We start from the raw sequence: 20,785 nt of genomic DNA on the forward strand, positions 1-20,785 counted from the left end.
GTCCATGGTCTACATTGTCTGATTCTCCTCTTCATGATGCGCCATACATTTTCAATAGGAGATAGATCTGGACTGGCAGCAGGCCAGTCAAGCACACGCACTCTGTGTCTACAAAGCCACGCTGTCGTAGCCCATGCAGAATGTGGTCTGGCATTGTCCTGCTGATATAAGCATGGACATCCCGGGAAGAGACGTCGCCTTGATGGGAACATGCGTCTCTCTAAAATCCTAATATACTCCTCAGAGTCAATGGTACCTTCACATACATGCAACTCACCCATACTGTGGGCACTGATGCACCCCCATACCATCACAGATGCTGACTTTTGCACCTTTTGCTGATAACAATCAGGATGGTTGTTTCCATCTTTGACATGGAGAACTCAATGCCTGTTTTTTCCGAAAACTAGCTGAAATGTGGATTCATCTGACCACAGCACACGGTTCCACAGTCTTTTGGTCCATCTGAGATGAGCTCGGGCCCAGAGAACTCGCTGGCGTTTCTGCATAGAGTTGATGTATGGTTTCCTCCTTGCGTAATACAGTTTCAAGTTGCATTTCTGGATGCAGAGACGGACTGTCTTAAGTGACAATGGTTTTCTGAAGTACTCCCGAACCCAGGTGACTATAATTGTCACAGTAGCATGACGGTTTCTTAGGCAGTGCCGCCTGAGGGCTCGAAGATCACGAGCATTCAACAGTGGTTTCCGACCTTGCCCTTTACGCACTGAGATGTCTCTGAATTCTCTGAATCTTTTCACAATATTATGTACTGTAGATGTTGAAAGACCTAAATTCTCTGCAATCTTACATTGGGAAATGTTCCTTTTGAACTGACTAACAATTTTCTCATGAATTTTGGCACAAAGGGGTGAGCCATGACCCATCCTTGCTTGCAAACACTGAGCCTTTGATGGATGCTACTTTTATACCCAGTCATGATACCTCACCTGCTACCAATTAGTCTGCTTAATGTGGAGTCTTCCAAACTGGTGTTACCTGAATATATGCTATGCACTTTTCAACCTTATTTTAACTCTGTCCTAACTTTTGTTGAGTGTGTTGCAGCCATCAAATTCTAAATTCGTGTATATTTACAAAATACAATTAAGTTGGTCAGTAAAACTATTGAAAATCTTTTCTTTGTACTTTTGTCTGTTAAATAAGGGTTCACATGAATTAACATATCACAGATTTTTGTTTTTATTGCATTTTGGAAAATATCCCAACTTTTCGGGAAATGGCGTTTGTAGAAGAGGCAGTTGAGCTGGAATTCAGGAGATGGTTAAATATTGTGGAAGGGAACCAGGAGGATAAGCTTGAAAGGAAATTGGCAGCTGCTCTGTGTCCGACTTTTATAGTGGCATTAAATGAAATTAAATTAAGTGAACTTGAAAGTATATTGTAAGAAGCTTGGTAACTACCACATTGTCTACAATATTGACCTCTGTAAGTGGGTGAGTTGGGATTGAGCTAAGGGTTAAAATCTAAGGTATATGAAGCCAGAGCTCAATCCACTTTGAACCCATCTGTGTTGGAGGCAGAGTGAGGGGCAAGCAACAAATTGGCTTGCAGAATGAGAACTGGTCATTCAAATCTGTTCATTTTCATCCCTGCTGATGAGAACTCAAGAGTGAATAAAAGAACTGTCATTTTTCCTCTGTCACACAGTTCAGATCTACTTCTAAAGCAAAATATGGAAGATGTTGGAAATCTGAAGAAAAATCAAACTCTAGAAGTGCTCAACAGGTCAAGCATTAACTATGGAGTGAGGAATAAATGTTGGTGTTTCCATTTGATAACCTTGCCTTAGTCATTGACATGAAGCAGTAACTTTATTTCTTTATTTCCATGGAAGCTGTTGTCTTAAATGTTTTACTTGAAACTAACTTAAATGGTCGGAAGGCTGTGAACATCCTGAGATCATGAAATGGAGGAAGATGTTTGTCTAATCCTATAATATTTAGTGTATATAAAAGCTGCTTTCCTTCACTTTATTTTTAATGTCATCTTGGTTTCACAGGCCTTAGAAAATATAACTGGTGAAAGAAGATGCAGAAGGCTGATCTTATTTGCAAGTATCCTCACAGCACTGCTTGTTGACCAGGAGGAATAATACTTCCCTCCAGGCATATCAAGCAACCCACTAAATTGAAAATGTGTCTGCTCCCCTGTTTCCATGGGATTCTCTTAAATATTCATGTTTGACATTGCTGGTGAGCATGAAAGATCTGATGTGTTTCTTCTCAGCAAATCAGATGTGGCCAATTAAACCCCTTAATATCCATCGTCACCATACCACCTGTCTGCTCTCGTTGCCTGCAATATTCTACAATGGTCTTCCCTGTCAGAAAGGCCTTCTGTCTGTAAACTGAACAATTAGTGGGCAGGAAACTGAAGGGATTTTCCCTCCAGTTTTTCTGATTTAAAAAAAAAACTGATATGTGCATTGAATGCACCAGTTGGTTAAAATACTGGTCAGTGATTACTGAAGCACCATTTTTGTTAACAATATTTAAAAAAACCTTCTTGTAACTTCTTACAGCCACTGTACTCCATGCAATAAATAATAGTTAATCACCATAATTTTCCTAAAAGATATTGGTGAAGGGTCGATGCACATGTTCTCAGATGCAGTTATACATGCTTCTGAAGAGGAGGTTTTTGTTTCAAAATTCACTCAATATTTCCTAGAATCTCATGCAGTGGAAGTATATAATTAGTGAAATTAAGGTTTGTTTTACATTTGCATTTGCTATTTAAACTGATCAGGTAAGTAAAATGTGACACAAGTGCTTTAAAATTTACTCCATTGAATCAAATTAACTTCAAACTTGAGCGAGAATTTATTATATGATAGTGGTGTTTTCTTCCCAGTATTTTTAGTGAGGCATTCTGTTTCATTTTGAACGATGCAGACTTTCTGCGGTGAACTTGTGCATACTAGAATTAAAATAATAGCTCCCCTTACTTGTTGCAAAAATAGATCAACTCCTTTCCAAAAGTATTGTATTGATCCATGGTTTTGCAAAGAATTAAGGTTGATCCAAAATGTTAAAGATTTCTGTTTTCTAAACTTAAGTTTTATTTAAATGAACAATATATCAACTCAGTTCCCTACAGTAGCCCAACTTCCATACCTGATATATTAAATCATAGAGCTCATTTTCTGGAGAAAAACATAAATTTTGAGTTGCAGGAGATATCTATTGTTCAATGGTGACAGTGGAAAAACATAGTCTCTGATCTATGCACCAACCTTGATTACTGGTATGGATAGTCCAGTGCATCTGTGGATGTGAACTTCCCTCCATTGAGGACATTTACAGCAGCAGGTGCGTAAAGAAGGCCTAGAAGGTCATCAGGGACACTAGTCACCCCAACTATAAACTGTTGCAGTTGCTTCCATCTGGCAAACAGTACTGCAGCATTAAAGCCAAGACCAACAGGATACAGAACAGCTTCTCTCTACAAGTCATTAGACTTATCAATTCACAAGTCTGTGCATCGCGACGGAGTCATGCAAAGATTTTTATTCCCTCAAGTTGTGGGAAGGATGTAAGATTTAAATAAATTCAAATTTGTAGGTTATCATTAGTTTGTGTGTTTTTGATATCAACATTAATATTGTCTTCTCAGTTTGGTGGTCAACATGAAAAGAGCTTTATTCTGCTTGATTCAGTTGTACTTTAACACTTAAAATATGAACTTGTATTCTAAGATTTCCAAGTTGAATATCCTGTTGTGTGGATTGTGCTGAAGCTGTTGGTATATTTATTGTCCTTCAAAGAGTTGTTGTTCCTAGTAGTGCAGTGAAGAAGTGAAGTTTATTGGAAGATGCTTGAAGATCACTTGGTTACAAATTTGATGCCTGTTAATTGGGCTGATCAGTACATTTTTTCTGTCCTCTAACTGGTTATCAGAGGGCATGAGGTTGTAGTCTCCCTCCTGATGGTTATTCCTTACCCATTGTTGAGAAGTGCAGATGTCATGGGACTTTGGTGTCCTTGTTCAGTATTTCTTGGAATCGTCTTCCCCCTCTTTCTTTTCTTGCTCCTCAAACTAAATACTCTAGTTATTATTGCACAGTTTTATAGCAATTTCCAGTAATAAGCAGCTTTAGACCCTTGAGTTATATACAGTATACTCCGCATATTTCAATTTAAAGTAACTGATCATGGACATGTTCATTCACTTTCCTCTTTTTAACTTCGTACTGCTAGACTGTGCAAAGATCCTGCATGTTTTTTGTCCTTCAGTTGCACTTCTTCAGATAACATAGCTTTTGAAAACAATTCTCACCTCTTTTCTTAAAGCCTAGAAGTTTGATACTACAAATTAAAAATTGGTTTAATTTACAAATTTTAAGACAAGTAATACAATCCAATCAGTAGAATCTTTTAGTACTTTAAATAATCCCAGCCTTTGCAATTTAGATTCTTTGCTTGGCATACTTGAATGTTGTATAAAATTAGACTTGATTGAAATTGTTAGTATATAGGATGCAAAAGCACTGTTGTAACTTGACTGTGTCTAAATCTATTTAATTTCTCTTTTCAAATTAAGAATAACAATAACCTGGAAGCCTGTTGTTTGGCCCTTGCCCAAGAGAGCAACAAATACCTGTATGGGGAGTTCCACAGCACAGATGATGCCAGAATGAGCAGAAACCACATGCTGCAGATTAACCTGGGTATCCAGCCTCCAGCAACATACCAGACAGGGGATGGTGGTCAACTCAATGGTGGTCGAACGCTGGTCCATAGTACAAGTGATGGCCACATTGAGCCTCAACGAGGAGGTGGTCAGCAACTTGTGCGACTGATACAGGAACCACATTCTGCCCCAGCAATTGTAGCAAATCCACCTGGCTACAACCCTTTCTTTGTAAGTGACCAAGGCCGGAATACAGGTACTCCTCCCCCACCATCTCAACAGCCAACATCCCTTCAGCCAAGCTTGAATACATCACCTATGCAAGGTCTTTCTCCAACATATCAACCCATATCTCGGTACACTATAAACCCTATTACAGTAACCTTGTCACAGAACTTACCATCTGGTCAGACTGCTCCAACTGCATTGCATATACATGGTGGTCCATCACAGATGCAGAACACTCCCTATGGGATTGGTAATTCTATTTATATTAGGCCAACATCTGGACGACAGACTCCTCAAAACACAGCTTGGACTTCTAGTCAATGTCCTCTCCCACAGTATAATCATCATCCTCCACCTGTTTATCAACCACAACAAACTTATCAGCCTTCTCAGTATTCTCCTAAACAGCCACAGCTTCCTCAGCAAGCATTTCGATCACCACCTCCATCACAGTTCAGCTCACCTTACAGCTCTCCTCAGCATCAGGTACAAGCCAACCAGCAAGGTCATCAGACTTCCCACGTCTTTATGCCGATTAGTTCTCCCACAATGACGCATCTCCCGTACCAGCCTCCTCAGAATTATCCACAACAAGGCAGCCAGTCGTTGTCCTATATGCCTTATTCTGTGTCAGGATTGTCCAAAGCTCCTATGAAAAATCAGATAGAAATCAAATTGGAAGCACCACAGCGATCGGCTGCCAATGTCACTAGAAGTTCATCTCCTGTCAGCAGTCAGCCTGCTTTGCGGAGTCATCCTACATTGTATATTGCCACCAATTCACCATCCAGCTCACCGTCAAGAGGAATGTCGGGACAAATGAGTGTTGTTCAACCACAGCCAGTGTATAGTGTACCACCTACGTATATTCACCATCAACCATCGCGACCTCGGTCTACAACTGCTGGCAGTAACCAAGTAAACGCTCCTCGTGTGGTTGTAACGCAGCCTAATACTAAATACACCTTCAAAATCACAGTTTCTCCAAACAGACCACCTTCAATTTCCAGAGGTGTGGCATCACCTACTTTTGATCCTGGGAGCATCTTGAATTTAGTGGATTGTCAAGGAGAGCATCCTGGAGCTCCAGAACCGATCCAGCCAATATCAGCACTAACAGGGTCTGCTGTTGATAAACGAAATGAGGACCAAAGGCGAAAGTCAAGTTCAGGGTCAGATGACTATGCTTACACTCAAGGTATAGTATACTGTTTTTTAAAAAAGCAAATTTAAATCCAGACAAATGTGTGCTATTTGGGAGGTCAAATGTAAGAGTAAAGTGTACAGTTAAATGACAGGACCCTTCAGAACATTGATGCACATAGGGTTCTTGGGTTAGCTCCCTGAAAGTGGCACAAGTGGACTCGGTGGTTATGAAGGTGTGTGCACTGCTTCCTCTCATCAGTCGACACATATAAAAGTCAGGAAGTCACATTGCGGCCAGATAAAACTTCTGTCAGAAACATTTGGGGTATTGTATGCGGTTCTGGTTGTTACAGGAGGAATGTAGAGATTTGGAAAAGGTGCAGAAGTGATTCACCAGGATATTTCTCAACTTGGACAGTATTAGCTCTAAAGAGGTTGCACACACTTGGATTGTTTTCTCTGAAGTGCCAGAGGTTGAAGGGCATTCTGATCTAAAATTATGAGAGGAATCAATAGGGTAGATGGTCATTCTTTTTCTCAGGTCAGAGATGTCAAATGCTTGGGCACATAAATTTCAGGTAGAGGATGGGAAATTGAAAGATTGTATGTGAGGCAAGTTTTTACAGTGAGGTAGGTGGAACAGACTGCATGGGGAGGAGGTAGAAGCAGAATATAATAATGATCTGTTAGAGGCATTTTGGCAGATACATGAACAGGCAATTGATGAATATGGACCGGATGTAGGCAGCTGGAATTTATATTGACATCATGTTTGATGCAGATATGGTGGGCCAAAAGGATTGATCCGGCACTGTAATGTTTTATGTTCTAAAATTGACTCTGCATTGAAGGTGGGTTGTGCTGGAACGTGGACAGGACAATTATAAGACAAGAAATGTGATTTTAGCTTTTGTTGAAATTATATCAATTAATTTGTGGAACTACTGTCAGAAAAAATGGGCCAATTCTTTTTGAAAATTGGGAATTACTTTCATTGCCATTCAGAAGAGAATTGTATATTTAATAACTAATTATAGTTTTAGGAACAATGTTCATTAGTGGAGCAAAATGTGCGATGTTTATGAAGAAATTAATCTCAAATTAATTTCCAACCAGTTTGATTCTGTTCAAGCTGCTCTTATGCAGTTAGTTTTTTTTAATTGTAGGATCATAAGAAAAGTGAACTACTTTCCCTCAAAGCAATACCACCAATGAAATCGGTTATGAATAATTTGTCCCTCTGTTTTACTGTGTGTGGTTGTTTCCATAACAGCTTTAGCCTACCATTAAGTATGAAGGTGCTGAACTTATTAAATCTAACATTCAAATGCAACTTGTTTGAATTCTGGAAAGGGAATTTTGTTTTCTTTTGAGATGGGTTGTTTCTACCCTCTGGCAGAGCACTTATACATCTAAAAATAGTTAAAAGCTTGGAAGAAGATCAAAGAAAGTAAACAAGTAACTTTTCTAGAGCTTGAAACAATTGGTGGTCCTAACCTTGTTCCCATTGAAGACCATGTAAGAGATCTAATTTAGTCCCTTAAATTGAGTAACTACAAACTAAGATTATTTGAGTACATTAGAAGTAGAGATTACACAAATGTGAAATGTAAATAGTTGCATTGTTTTTGGAAGTGGTAGTTTTGTGGGACCCTGTTTCCTGTTTTACATTTGACTAATCTGGCTTTTCATTTTCAGCATTTTTATTTAGAGATACAGTACAGAAACAGCCTCTTTTAGCCGAATGAGCCCGTGCCACCTAAACACAGCTGTGTGACCAATTAGCCTAATAATCTGCACATCTTTAGAATGTGATAGGAGACCAAAGCATCTGGAACAAGCCCACGTGTTCACAGGGAGAAAGTTGAAACTCCTTACAGATAGTGGTGGAATTGAACCTGAGTTGCTGGTCCTGTAATAGCATCATCCTAACCGTTATGCTACTATGCTGCCAATTTTTGTTCATTAATATTTAGTATCTTTGAGCCCTTCGGTCAGAGTCAAACATGATGTTGCTTCCTCATAGTTGTCCAGATTTGCAAGCCAGAGCAGTATGATAAGGAGAGCAAGCTGTTGCCCATGTAGCAGACTCCCCCTCTCTATGCATTTGATAAATCCAAAGGAACAGCAGAGACTGATACAGTTTGGCACTGGTGGCGTCACAGGCGTTGCTAGCCAGCTTTGAACTCAATGTCAGACTGCTGTTAAGGACACCAGCTCCAGATTTTTCCCTCAGGGTTAACTCCAGAAGCCTTCTGGAGGTTTGAGATCTGTTTTCCTTCTCCTGGATGAGCTAACAACCACAGCTGACAAGACCCATTTGCCTGAAGCAACTGGTTTTGAGGCGCCTCTAACCTGGCCCTTTCTCCTGTCAGTAGAAATGGTTCAGCCGAGCTTAGTAGCTAAGTCACATGTGAGGGCCAGGAGCTGGACTTATTCAGAGACTATTTGATGAGCACACTATTGGGAACATTTAAGAGGTAGTGGGAGTTTATCCCCATTACCACCCCCAGCTATAACAACCTTAAGGAACCAATTCTAAAGATATGAAATATCTTACTAAATTATATTAATTATCCTCTGGATGTTTAATCATTTATATGTGTTAGAAAACTATCTCAGTAAGAAAAACACAATGTTGGAGAAACTCCGTAAGCCAGGCAGTTGACATTTTGTGGGCTGAGACCCTTCATCGGGGCTGGATAAGAAGGGGGCAGGGGCTGAACCCAGAATAAAAAGGAGGGGGAGGAGTAAAAGCTGGTAGGTGATAGATAAGATCTGGTGATGGGTAAGGTTTGGTGGGAGAAAAGGGATGAAGTAAGAAGCTGGGAGAAGATGGATGTTTAAGATAAAGGGCTGAAGAAGAAGGAATCTAATAGAGGGCGGTGGACCATGGAAGAAAGAGGAGGAGGAGGGCATCAGAGGGAGGAGATAGGGAGGTGAGAAGAAGAGAAGGGGTGAGGGGATGGGGGAAGAAATTATTGTAAGTAAATCACTATTCATGCCACCAGGTTGAAGACTGTCCAGATGGAATATGAGGTGTTACTCCTCCAACCTGGATTTGTCCTCACTGTGGCTGTAGAGGAGGCCCTGGACACACATGTCAGAATGGGAAGTCAAAATGGGTGGCTTCTGGATGGTGAATTGAAGTAGGTGGTGACCAGCTACCACAACCCCTCAACCCAGCCCTACTCTCTGCTTTATGTAGGGATCACTCTCTACATGACTCACTTGTCCATTCAACCCTCCCCACTTATCTGCCTCCTGTCACATCTCTGCAACTAGCAATGTATATACCTGTCCCTACACCACCTCTCTTACCAGCATTCAGGGCCCAACACAGTGCTTCCAGGTGAGGCAACACTTCACCTGTGAATCTGTTAGGGGTCATTTTTTTTTTCATCCAGCGCATCTTGTGCAGCCTGCTGCATCGATGAGACCCGACGTAGACTCGGAGACAGCGTTATTGAGCGTCTTGACTGCTCTGACCGCTGCAAAAGGCAGGATCTCCCAGTGGCTACCCATTTCAGTTCGATTTCCCAGAGAGTTGAATTCTGACTGCCAAACAAAAACAAGTTAATAGCCTATGCCTGTGCAAAAGAAACTGGTTTTAGTACATTTTATTAGTGTAACTTGTACCTGCCAACTGGCAAGGGTAATAGCTGCTGTCTGTTGTGTTACACAATGCATGACCAAAAGGATCAGAATTACAAAATTTGAATATAATTGGTGTAGTTTTTTTTTAATTGTTTCTCTCATGTTGGCAATTGTGTTGGGATCTGATAAAATAACCCAGGATCCTACTGTATGCAACACATTGATTTTGAAAGTACCTTTAAATTTTCTCCAATTTGATAATGGAAGTTGCAGCTCCTTGATAAAATTGTATTGGTATTTGTAGTTCAAAACATATTTGCAGTAAATAGAGTATTAATATTTTTTGGAGAAGTTAGACATTGTGGCATAATGATGCATGTGCAGCAAAGGTTTCTTTTGGTTTTGTGCAGGTGATGATGTGATTTAAATTCCATTCTGTGTCAAGAGAGTCCAAAGAATAATTGGATAAATGTGTGAAGGGAAAATATTTGAGGTATCAGTGAAGACCAAGGAAGTGCTCTCAATTGGACAGTAGTCTCTGCTTTTGCTGTTTCATTCCATGATTTTAAGTCGATGCTTTGAGTATTTGTAGTGAGCTACTTGGCTAATTCATGATACAATGAACTGAAATCTTGTTTAGGTCTTCAACTTAATTTAAAATTACAAATTACATACAATCGCTTGGTTAGATTTAATGGTTTGACAACAGTCAGTTTTGAATGAGAGGCCTTTATTTGGAGGATTGTTGCAAAAAGTTATCAAAATCCAGCTTTATAATGACAAAAACTGGGACGGGGTGATCGTTTATAGTACATTCCCAGGGGACTGGAAATGTCTTAATCTGATCTCTATTCTAATCTCCAGCAGTAAAATTGCTGCCTTTGCATCTTTGTGACATTGAAGCTGTTACTTAAGAGGGTTATGAATAATCTGCTAGAAGCAAATTCCTTTCTCTGTACAACATTTATTTCCAGTCTATTTGCCAGCAAGTACTTTAAAATGGATATATCAGTAGGTTTAGAAGGCTCTGAGCAACTGATGAGAAGATTTTGAAATAGAGATTATTTTTGCTCAGTATGTTGTTCAGTGAGGATATGTGAAATAATTTGTATTTTATGTCAACCTGGTTTCAATATGTACAATTTGTTTGCACATCTGTTCTGTTCTGGATGAACTAATGGATTATCTTCCATGCTTTTAGCGCTATTGCTCCATCAAAGAGCTCGAATGGAGCGATTACTAAAAGAGCTAAACCTGGAGAAACAAAAGCTGGAGAAGCTGAAAGCTGAGGTCAATGAAATGGAATATGATTTAATGCAACGGCGGCTGAGGAGGGTGAACTCCAACACCTCAATACCTACAGTAAGCCTGCCATTAATTATAAGATTGATGTACATTTAAGGTTTATAATCTTTGCTGTAGCTGGGAGCATTTCAATTCACTGTTTCTATTTCTATTTTAAATTGACTCATCCTAGTTGAATAGTCTTATTCGTTCTGCTTCTGAGATCATTGACTCACACTTTTGAGGTTATGTTCACATTATAGGACAGTTTACCAATAATATCTTTGTTGCACCTTGCCCCCTGCTACATATAATTTGGGCAAAATTGCCACCATGCATACTAATTGATTTGACCATTGAAGCAGAATTAGGTATTCAGCCGCTCAAGTCTGCTCTGCCATTCCATCATGGCTGGTATATTATCCTTCTCAACCCCATTCTCTTGTTACTTTTGACATGCTGTCTAATTAAAAGCCTATCAACCTTCAAATATTCCCATTGACTTGGCCTCCACAGTCGTCTGTGGGAATGAATTCCATAGATTTATTGCCCTCTGGTTGAAGAAATTCCCCCTCGCTTTTGTTCATACGGGAGGTCCTTCTATTTTGAGGATGTGCCCTCTGGTCCTAGATTTTTCCTCATAAGAAATATCCTCTTCCCATCCACTTTATCGAAGCTTTTCAATATTCTATAGGTTTCAGTGAGACTCCCTTCATTCTTCTAAACTGCAGTGAGTACAGGCCCAGAGCTATCATTTACTTCTTGTATGCTAACCTCTTCATTCCTGAGATCATTCTTGTGAACCACCTTTGGACCCTTTCTAATGCTAGTACATCCTTTCTGAGATAAGGAGCCCAAAATTGCCCACAAGTGCGGGCTGATCAATGCCTTTTAAAGGCTCAGCATCTCATCCTTGCTCTTATATTCTAGTCCTCTCAAAATGAATGCTAATAACGCACTTGCCTTCCTTACCACCAGTAAGTCAACTTCCAGAGAATCCTGCAGGACTCCTAAGTCCCATTGCACCTCTGATTTCTGAATTTTCTCCCTGTTTAGAAAATGGTCTATGTCTTTATTCCTTCTACCAAAGTACTTGCCATACATTTCCCTACACTATATTCTATCTGTCACTTCTTTCCCCCTTGCTCCTAATCTCAGTCCTTCTGAAGACTGGCTCCTTCCTCAATTTTATTTGCCCTCCACATAGTTTTGTATCATCTACTAACTTGGCCACAAAGCCATCAATTCCGTCATCTAAATCATTAACAAGTAACTTGAAAGTGGTCGCAACACTGATCTCTGTGGAACACCACTAGTCACCAGCAGTCAATCAGTAAAGGACTTCTTTATTCCCACTTTTTGCCTCCTACCAGTCAGCCAAACTTGTATCCATGCAGTATCTTTATTGTAATGCCATGGGCCTTCTGAAAATCCAAGTAAACAATATCCATTGATTCTCCTTTGTCTAATTTGCCTGATTCTTCCTCAAAGATTTATCACACAAGATTTCCCCTTAAAGAAACCATGCTGACTTCGGCTTATTTTTTTCATATGTCTTCAAGTACTTGGTATCCTGGTCCTTAAAAATAACCCCAATTTCTTCCCAGCCACTAAAGTCATGCCAACTGGCGTATAATTTCCTGTCTTTTACCTCCCTCCCTTCATAGAGTGGAGTGATACTTACACTTTTCCAGTCCTCCAGAATCATTCCAGAATCTTGTGATTCTTGAAGGATCAGTACTAATGTCTCCAAAATCTCTTTCAGAACCCTGGGGTGCAGTCCGTCTGGCTTAGGTGACTTACCTTCCTTCAGACCTTCAACTTCCCAATCTCTTTTTCCTTGGTATGAACAACGATACTCACTACCGTCCCCTATTATTCTTGAATTTCTGCCTTACTGCTGGTGTCTTCCACAGCGAAGACTGACGCAAAATATTTATACAGTTTGTCTGCCATCTTTGTTCCCCATTGCTACCTATCTGACATCGTTTTCCAGCTGTCTGGTATCCACTGTCACTTCTATTTTACACTATGTATTTGAGAAAACTTCTGGTATCCTCTTCTGGCTAGCTTACCTTCATAAATCACCTTTCCTCTATTGCTTTTTTTTTATTTGCCTTTTTGGTTTTTCAGGGCTTCCCAATCCTCTAGCTACTAGATGATTTTTGCTCTATTATGTTGCCTGTTTTTTGCTATTAATGTGGCTTTGTCAGCCATGGTTGCTTCATCCTCCCTTTAAAATGCTACTTCATCTTTGGCATGTATGTATCTGTAGCTTCCGAGTTATTCCCAGAAACTCCAGACATTGCTGTTCTGTCATCTCCCTGCTATGATCAGTGTCCTAAGGCTTCCTTTCCCTTAAATTCCCTCATCAAATCTGGTTCATTACACACCCAATCCAGAATTGCCTTTTCCCTAGTGGCCTCAACCACAAGCTGTTCTAAAAAGCCATCTCGTAGGCATTCTGCAAATTCCTTCTCCTAGGATCCAGCACCAACCTGATTTTCCCAATCTGCCTGTGCATATTGAAATACCCATGGCTATCGTAACATAGTTGTACACTATATCTTGGCTGTTGTTCAGAGACCTGTATATAACTCCTAGCGAGGTATTTTTACCCTTATAGTTTTTTTAACTCCACCCACAAGGATGCTGCAATTTCTGATCCTATGCCATCTCTTTTTAAGGAATTTATTTCATTTTTTGCCAACAGAACAATTCCATCCCTTCTGCCTGTCTCCTATTCTTTTGATACAGTGAATGTTAGCTTAGATGTTAAGCTCCCAACTGTGATCTTTTTTCAGCCATGACTCAGTGATATCCACAACATTATACCTGTCACTCTCTTAAGTGCGCTAACAAGATCATCAAACTTAATTTGTATACTATATACATTCAAGTATAACACCTTCAGTATTCACCCTTTTCAATTTTGCACCTATTTTGCACACTTCTGTCCAATCTGTCTTGTTCCCATCCCCCTGCCAAATATTTTAAAATTAGTGTCGAGAACCACCACCCTCTAAGCAGGGTCATTCAGGGTCTGATTTATCCTTTTGAGACTTCGTGTCTCCGTCCAGCAAACGTTCAAAAGCTTTTTTTAAAATATCATCTCAGAGCACAAGTTTTGATATTTATGTTTGTCCTTTAAGAGTTGGAAATTTCTCTATAATGGGTGTGATTAATTACTCAGTTCATTACAGTTTTTTCTGAATGTGTTCACTTATTGGTGGTTCCTTTGTCTAAAAGAATGTAGATACTTTGTTAAATATTCACTTTATATTAAATGTTTAAGGACCTGATGGCTCCTCGTGCTCAAAAGTTTGGTAGTTCTTATGCTCACTTATTTTGGCTACTTGTGGAATGCAAAACTTCATCAAAATAACTGCCAAAATATTAAAGAAAAGGTTGGTCTGTCTGTGAAACTCAGAAGTTCCATTCTTTTGAGAGACTAAAATTTTGTTCTTAAGTCAAAGTTACAGTGAGTAAATTCAAAGGTTGTTTATTTGGAATGAAGTTTTCAGGTTTCTGCTATGGGACTTCAATACACTTGGGAAACTGTAACAGTCCCTAACACATGGGAGAATGTGATACACTTAACTATGGAAGCTGGTAGGAATAATCAGAGTTCCATTTATATCCCCCTTGGTTCAGTCTCCCAATTCCCATGGCTATCTTGACTCTACCTCTTCTCAGCATGCTTCCTGTAAAAATGCTGTTCTCTCTTCTCAGTTTCTTCATCTCTGCCACAATTGTTCCCAGCATGAGACTTTTCTTTCCTGGTCATCGGATATGTACTCTTTCAAAGAACTGGTTTTTCCTTCCTACACCACTGGTGGTGCCCTCTCCAGCATCTCCTTCATTTTCTAGATATCTGTGCTCACCTCATCTTCCTGCTGCCTTTACAGGGGCAGAGGTCCTCTTGTCCTCAACTACCACCACATGAGCCACCGATTCCTACACGTCATTCTCTGTAACTTCCACCATCTTCAATGGGATCCTACCACCAAATGCGTCTTTAGCCCCTCCTTCCCCTCCCAAGCTTTCCGCAGGGATTGCTCCCTCTGTAATTCCCTTGTCCATTTGTCCCACCCCACTAATCTTCCCTCCTGGCACATCCCTGCAAATGATGGAAATGCTATGCCTGCCCTTTCCATCTCCTCCCTTACTTTCATTTAGAACTCCAAGTAGTCCTTGTAGGTGAGGCAACATCTCACCTCTTCTAATCCCCACCCTGGCCTCTTGCCTCTTCTCCTCGCTTGCCTTTCACCTCCCCGGAGCTCCTCCTCCTTCCCTTTCTTCCATAGTCCACTCTGCTCTCCTATCAGATTTCTTCTTCTCCAGCCCTTTTATCTTTCCAGTCCACCTAGCTTCACCTGTCACCTTCTAGCTCAGGGATTTCCAATTTTTTTAAATAACATAGACCAATGCAAATAAGCAAGGAGTCTGGGTTGGGAACCCCTGTAGCTAGTCCTTCCCCTTCCCCCCCATCTTTTTATTCTGGCTTCTTTGCCCTTTTCAGTTTTGGCCGAAATTGTCGACTGTTTATTCATTTCCATAGGTACTACATAACCTGCTGAGTTCCTCCAGCATTTTGTGTGTGAAGCCAATTTATACGCCTTCTAAACTACAAGTTATGATTGATGCTGTATCGCTTTGTCGCACAGTGGCTAAACAAGTGATCAGAAGCTGATAATTAGAACCTGAAATAGTGCGAGAAAAAGTCTTTAACAGCAGTTCATTCATGAAAGTTAAAATAAATAGTTACTTCCAATCTATGCAGTATTTTAAATTGGTAGGTTAAAAACATATATCCTTTCAACCATTTTCATTCTGAAGAAAGTGTACTCTATTTCAGCTCTCAAAAGTCTTGATATAATCAAAGTATACATTAATTTGATTGCAACATTGAGCAGGCTTTTAGTAGATTTAAGAATGCTCTGAAATGATATTGTTGGTCTCAGACAATTATTCAAGTAAGTAAGGCATGTCAAGAGCAATATTGTTGACTTCCGAAGTCGCCAGAGAGTCTCAAGTAGGATGATGCATAGAATATGCAAAAGGTGGGGAAGCTGTTGCATAGCAAGGAGGGAAGTTGTGAGCTATTTAACTTGATTTAGATTAGGGATTCTTGTATTCTGCTGATACAGTGCGGGGGTTAAATTGTTCCCAGGAAAGTTGGAGAAACTCCTTTAAGCCTTATTCAGTCACAAAAATCGTGGAGTACTGAAGAAGAACAGTTGTTCAGAGGCTCTGGTATTGCTTGAGCAAGATTAGAGCTTGCAGTACTCTCTATAATGATCTAGTGGGAGTAGAAACAAATAATGCAATAAAGGAAAAGACAGTTTATACACAAACCTTTATGATGAGTTGAAGCTCAATCATCACTGAGATACAAAATATTACTGTTTAAGACCAGTATAAGTACTGAGCCAAAACACTTAATATCCTGTGAAAAGGCCTAGCAATAAACCTGCCTTTATTCTATGCAAAGCATTCCGTAGTTTGTGAAAATGAATGGACAAAAGCAAAAACAAATCATGGAATATCATTGCCTTCAAGTATATGTAGCCATTTCATATATCATATTAACTTTTAACATGTGTTACTGTTTGGTTCTTGACTCCAGGCCAAAATTTTCGAGCTTCCAGTTGTCTGCCATTTAATTCCATCATCTCCATTTGACCTTTCTGTTTCCTACAATTACAAGGCTTAATGCAAACTTAAGTAACAACACCTTATCTTCTTGGGCATGTTGCAGCCTTCCAAACCTAATATGAAGTTCTGTAAATTTACATTATTCTTTGTTATTGTGTTTGCATCATGGACTGGCCATTTCTGAACATCATTGTGGCATTTTTTCTTCGTAATAACTTGGCTTTCTTTATGAAAACATAAAAGCTGAATATAACTTAAGATGTCCTTTTCTATCACAGTCCCACCCTAACAGAGAAATTACCTTGGTTCATTTCCCACTTTCTCTGACACCTAAAACTAACTAATTTTATCTGTCTTTCCCAGTTCTTGTTAAGGGTACTGGAGGTGAAGCATTAACAGTTAAGTAGGGGCTCCTTAATTTCATTTGGCAGAATTCACCCAGACTGTTAAGGGTTAAGTTCACTGTATATTACATGTTACATTGTACTTTATTACGTTTTGGGGACAGGGTTTTTTCTGATATTTATATACGACATTGCTGTTTGTTTGCTGGACATTAAAGTGTCCAGTACCCTTAACAAGAATTGGGAAAGAAAGATAAAACTAGTTAGTTTTAGGTGTCAGAGAAGGTGGGAAATTAACTTCTTTTTTAGGGTGAGGTCATGACAGAAAAGGACCACTTAAGGTTAAATTCAGCTTTTATCTTTTCGTAAAGAAAGCCAAGTTATTACCATATCACCATATAACAATTACAGCAGGGAAACAGGCCATCTTGGCCCTTCTAGTTTGTGCAGAGTGCTTACTCTCACCTAGTCCCACCTACCTGCACTCAGCCCATAACCCTCCATTCCTTTCCTGTCCATATACCTATCCAATTATTTTGTTTAAATGACAAAATCAAACCTGCCTCTACCACTTCTACTGGGAGCTTGTTCCACACAGCTACCACTCTCTGAGAAAAGAAGATCCCCCTCATGTTACCCCTAAATTTTTGCCCCTTAACTCTCAACTCATGTCCTTTTGTTTGAATCTCCCCTACTCTCAATGGAAAAAGATAATCCACGTCAACTCTATCTATTCCCCTCATAATTTTAAATACCTCTATCAAGTCCCCCCTTAACCTTCTGTACTCCAAAGAATAAAGACCTAACTTGTTCAACCTTTCTCTGTAACTTAGGTGCTGAAACCCAGGTGACATTCTAGTACATCTCCTTTGTACGCTCTCTAATTTGTTGATAGCTTTCCTATAATTCGGTGACCAGAACTGTACATAATACTCCAAATTTGGCCTCACCAATGCCTTGTATAATTTTAACATTACATCCCAACTCCTATACTCAACGCTCTGATTTATAAAGGTCAGCATACCAAAAGCTTTCTTCACCACCCTATCCACATGAGATTCCACCTTCAGGGAACTATGCACCATTATTCCTTGATCAGTCTGTTCTACTGCATTCCTCAATGCCCTACCATTTACCATGTATATCCCATTTTGATTAGTCCTACCAAAATGTAGCACCTCGCACTTATCAGCATTCAACTCCATCTGTCATCGTTCAATCCACTCTTCTAACTGGCCTAAATCTCTCTTCAAGCTTTGAAAACCTACTTCATTATCCACAACGTCACCTATCTTAGTATCATCTGCATACTTACTAATCCAATTTACCACCCCATCATCCAGATCATTAATGTATATGACAACTAACATTGGACCCAGTACAGATAGCTGAGGTACACCACTAGTCACCAGCCTCCAACCTGACAAACAGTTATCCACTACTATTCTCTGGCAACTCCCATCCAGCCACTGTTGAATCCATTTTACTACTTCAATATTAATACCTAACGATTCAACCTTCCTAACTAACCTTCCATGCGGAACCTTGTCAAAGGCCTTACTGAAGTCCATACAGACAACACCCACTGCTTTACCCTTTACAAAAGGTACTGCTTTACAAAGAAAAGGAAAACATGCCACAATGATGTGCAGATATGGCCAGTTCTTGATGCAAACATAGTAACACAAAAGAATAATGTAAATTTTGGGAACTTAAGGTTTGGAAGGCTGCAACATGCCCAAGAAGATGAGGTGTGGTTATTTAAGTTTGCATTAAGCCTTGTAATTGCAGGGGATAGCAAGGTCAAATGGAGATGATGGAATTAAATGACAGACAACTGGAAGGTGAGGATTTTTCCCTGAGCGCAGAAACTGCTAAAATTCCTCTCCATTATCTGCACTGATAACTCCTTAAGAGGTTTAGTAGAAGATGTAACAAGTGTCAGTAATCAACACTTTTGTAGTGAATATGCAACAATATTGAGCTGAATAGTAAATTGCAATCTTGTTTGTTGTTACCCGCAGAGGAAAGCCCCAGCAATCAAGCCTCTGGCTCTGAAGGGGAGGGGTTGGGTGGAATGCAGTAGGGATGGGGGATTCCATAATTAGTGAAGCAGGCAAGAGGTTCTATGGATGTGAAAGAGACACCTGGATAGTATTTTGCCTTCCAGATACCAGGATCAGGGATGTCTCAGATCGGATCCACAGGGAGAGAGTCAGCAGCCAGGAGTCGTTGTACGTTTTGGTACCAATGACCACAGGTAGGAAAAGGGAGGAAATCTTGAAGAGAGAATATAAGGAGCTAGGTAAAAGAGCTGAAAACAGAACCTCCGGGAAGGTGGGGGGGGGGGGGGGGGGGGTAGTAATCTCTGGATTGCTGCAAATGCCATGCTCCAGTGAAGCTAAGAATAGGATGATTTAGCATATGAATACATGCTGAGGAATTGGTGCAGGGGGGCAGAGTTTCAAAGTTCCAAGTAAATTTATGATCAAAGTACATTTATGTCATTATATACAACCCTGAGATTCATTTTCTTGTGGGACATGCTCAATAAATTCATAATAGAATATTAACCATAACAGAATCAATGAAAGGCCAAATCAAATTGGGCATTTAACCAGTGTGTACAACAATCTATACAAATACTTAAAGAAAGAAGCAACAATAATAAATGAAGAAGCAATAAATATCAGTAACATCAGATGAAGAGTCCTTGAAAGTATGTCCATAGGTCCAGAGTTTTAGATTTTCGGATCACTGGGATCTCCTCTGGGGAAGGTATGTGCAAAAAGAACAGGTTACACCTAAACCTGACGGGATCCAGTTTCCTTGTGGGAAATTTTGCTAGAGTGGTTGGGTAGGGATTAAACTACTTTGTCAGGGATATGGGATCCAGAGGGCTGAGAATGAGGGAGGGGTAACTGGTATGCAAGTAGATGCTGTGTGTAGTCAGATTGCGATGAAGAACAGGCTGGTGATGTTGCAAAATTGCAATCAGTGGGATGAGTTGAAGTGTCACATGAGGAGCAAAATTAAAAAGGGTGGCGATTAGAGAACTAAAGGTATTATATTTGAATGAAAATAGTATACCGAATAATAGACGATAGGTGCAGGAGTAGGCCATTGGGCCCTTCAAGCCAGCACTGCCATTCAATGTGATCATGGCTGATCATCCGCAATCAGTACCCAGTTCCAGCCTTCTCCCTTTATCCCTGGACTCTGCTGTCTTTAAGAGCTCTATATGACTCTTTCTTGAAAGCATCCAGAGAATTGGCCTGCACTACCTTGTGAGGCAGAGCACTCCATAAATCCACAACTCTCTGGGTGAAAAAAGTTTTGCCTTAACTCCGTTCTAAATCGCCAACCCCTTATTTTTAAACTGTGGCCTCTGGTTCTGGACTTCCCCCAACATCAGGAACATGTTTCCTGCCTCTAGCGTGTCCATTCTCTTAATAATCTGATATGTTTCAATCAGATCCCCTCTCATCCTTCTAAATTCCAGTGAATACAAGCCCAGTCGCTCCAATCTTTCAACATATGACAGTCCCGCCATCCCGGGAATTAACCTCGTGGACCAATGCTGCACTGCCTCAATAGCAAGAATGTCCTTCCTCAAATTTGGAGACCAAAACTGAACACAATACTCCTAGTGTGGTCTCACCAGGGCCCTGTACAACTGCAAAAGGACCACTGCTCCTATACTTAACTCCCCATGTTATGAAGGCCAGTATAGAGGGGCTTTGAGGAAAGAGCAGCAGAATAAAGGGTATAAAGGTAGTAAGGTAGAAGGGCTAAAGTGTGTCTATTTCAATGCAAGAATCATCAGGAACAAAGGTGATGAACTGAGAGCTTGGATACATACATGGAATTAC

At 40.1% G+C, this 20,785-nt stretch overlaps 1 protein-coding gene across 8 annotated transcripts in view; it reads left to right on the forward strand.

The window, feature by feature from the left end:
- Positions 1-20,785, forward strand: part of tab3 (TGF-beta activated kinase 1 (MAP3K7) binding protein 3) — a 147,320-nt gene that overhangs the window by 67,197 nt on the left and 59,338 nt on the right. For 7 of the 8 annotated variants that reach the window (XM_059968158.1, XM_059968156.1, XM_059968157.1 and 4 more), the window contains 2 exons: positions 4,567-6,082; positions 10,829-10,989. In XM_059968158.1, the coding sequence (XP_059824141.1) occupies positions 4,567-6,082; positions 10,829-10,989 (1,677 nt within the window). Of the gene's footprint in view, positions 1-1,671; positions 1,782-4,566; positions 6,083-10,828; positions 10,990-20,785 lie in introns of all 8 variants that reach the window. The other variant, XM_059968159.1, reaches the window with a different exon arrangement.

This window comes from Hypanus sabinus, chromosome 4 (assembly GCF_030144855.1).
Source record: "Hypanus sabinus isolate sHypSab1 chromosome 4, sHypSab1.hap1, whole genome shotgun sequence".
Classification (NCBI taxonomy): Eukaryota; Metazoa; Chordata; class Chondrichthyes; order Myliobatiformes; family Dasyatidae; genus Hypanus; species Hypanus sabinus.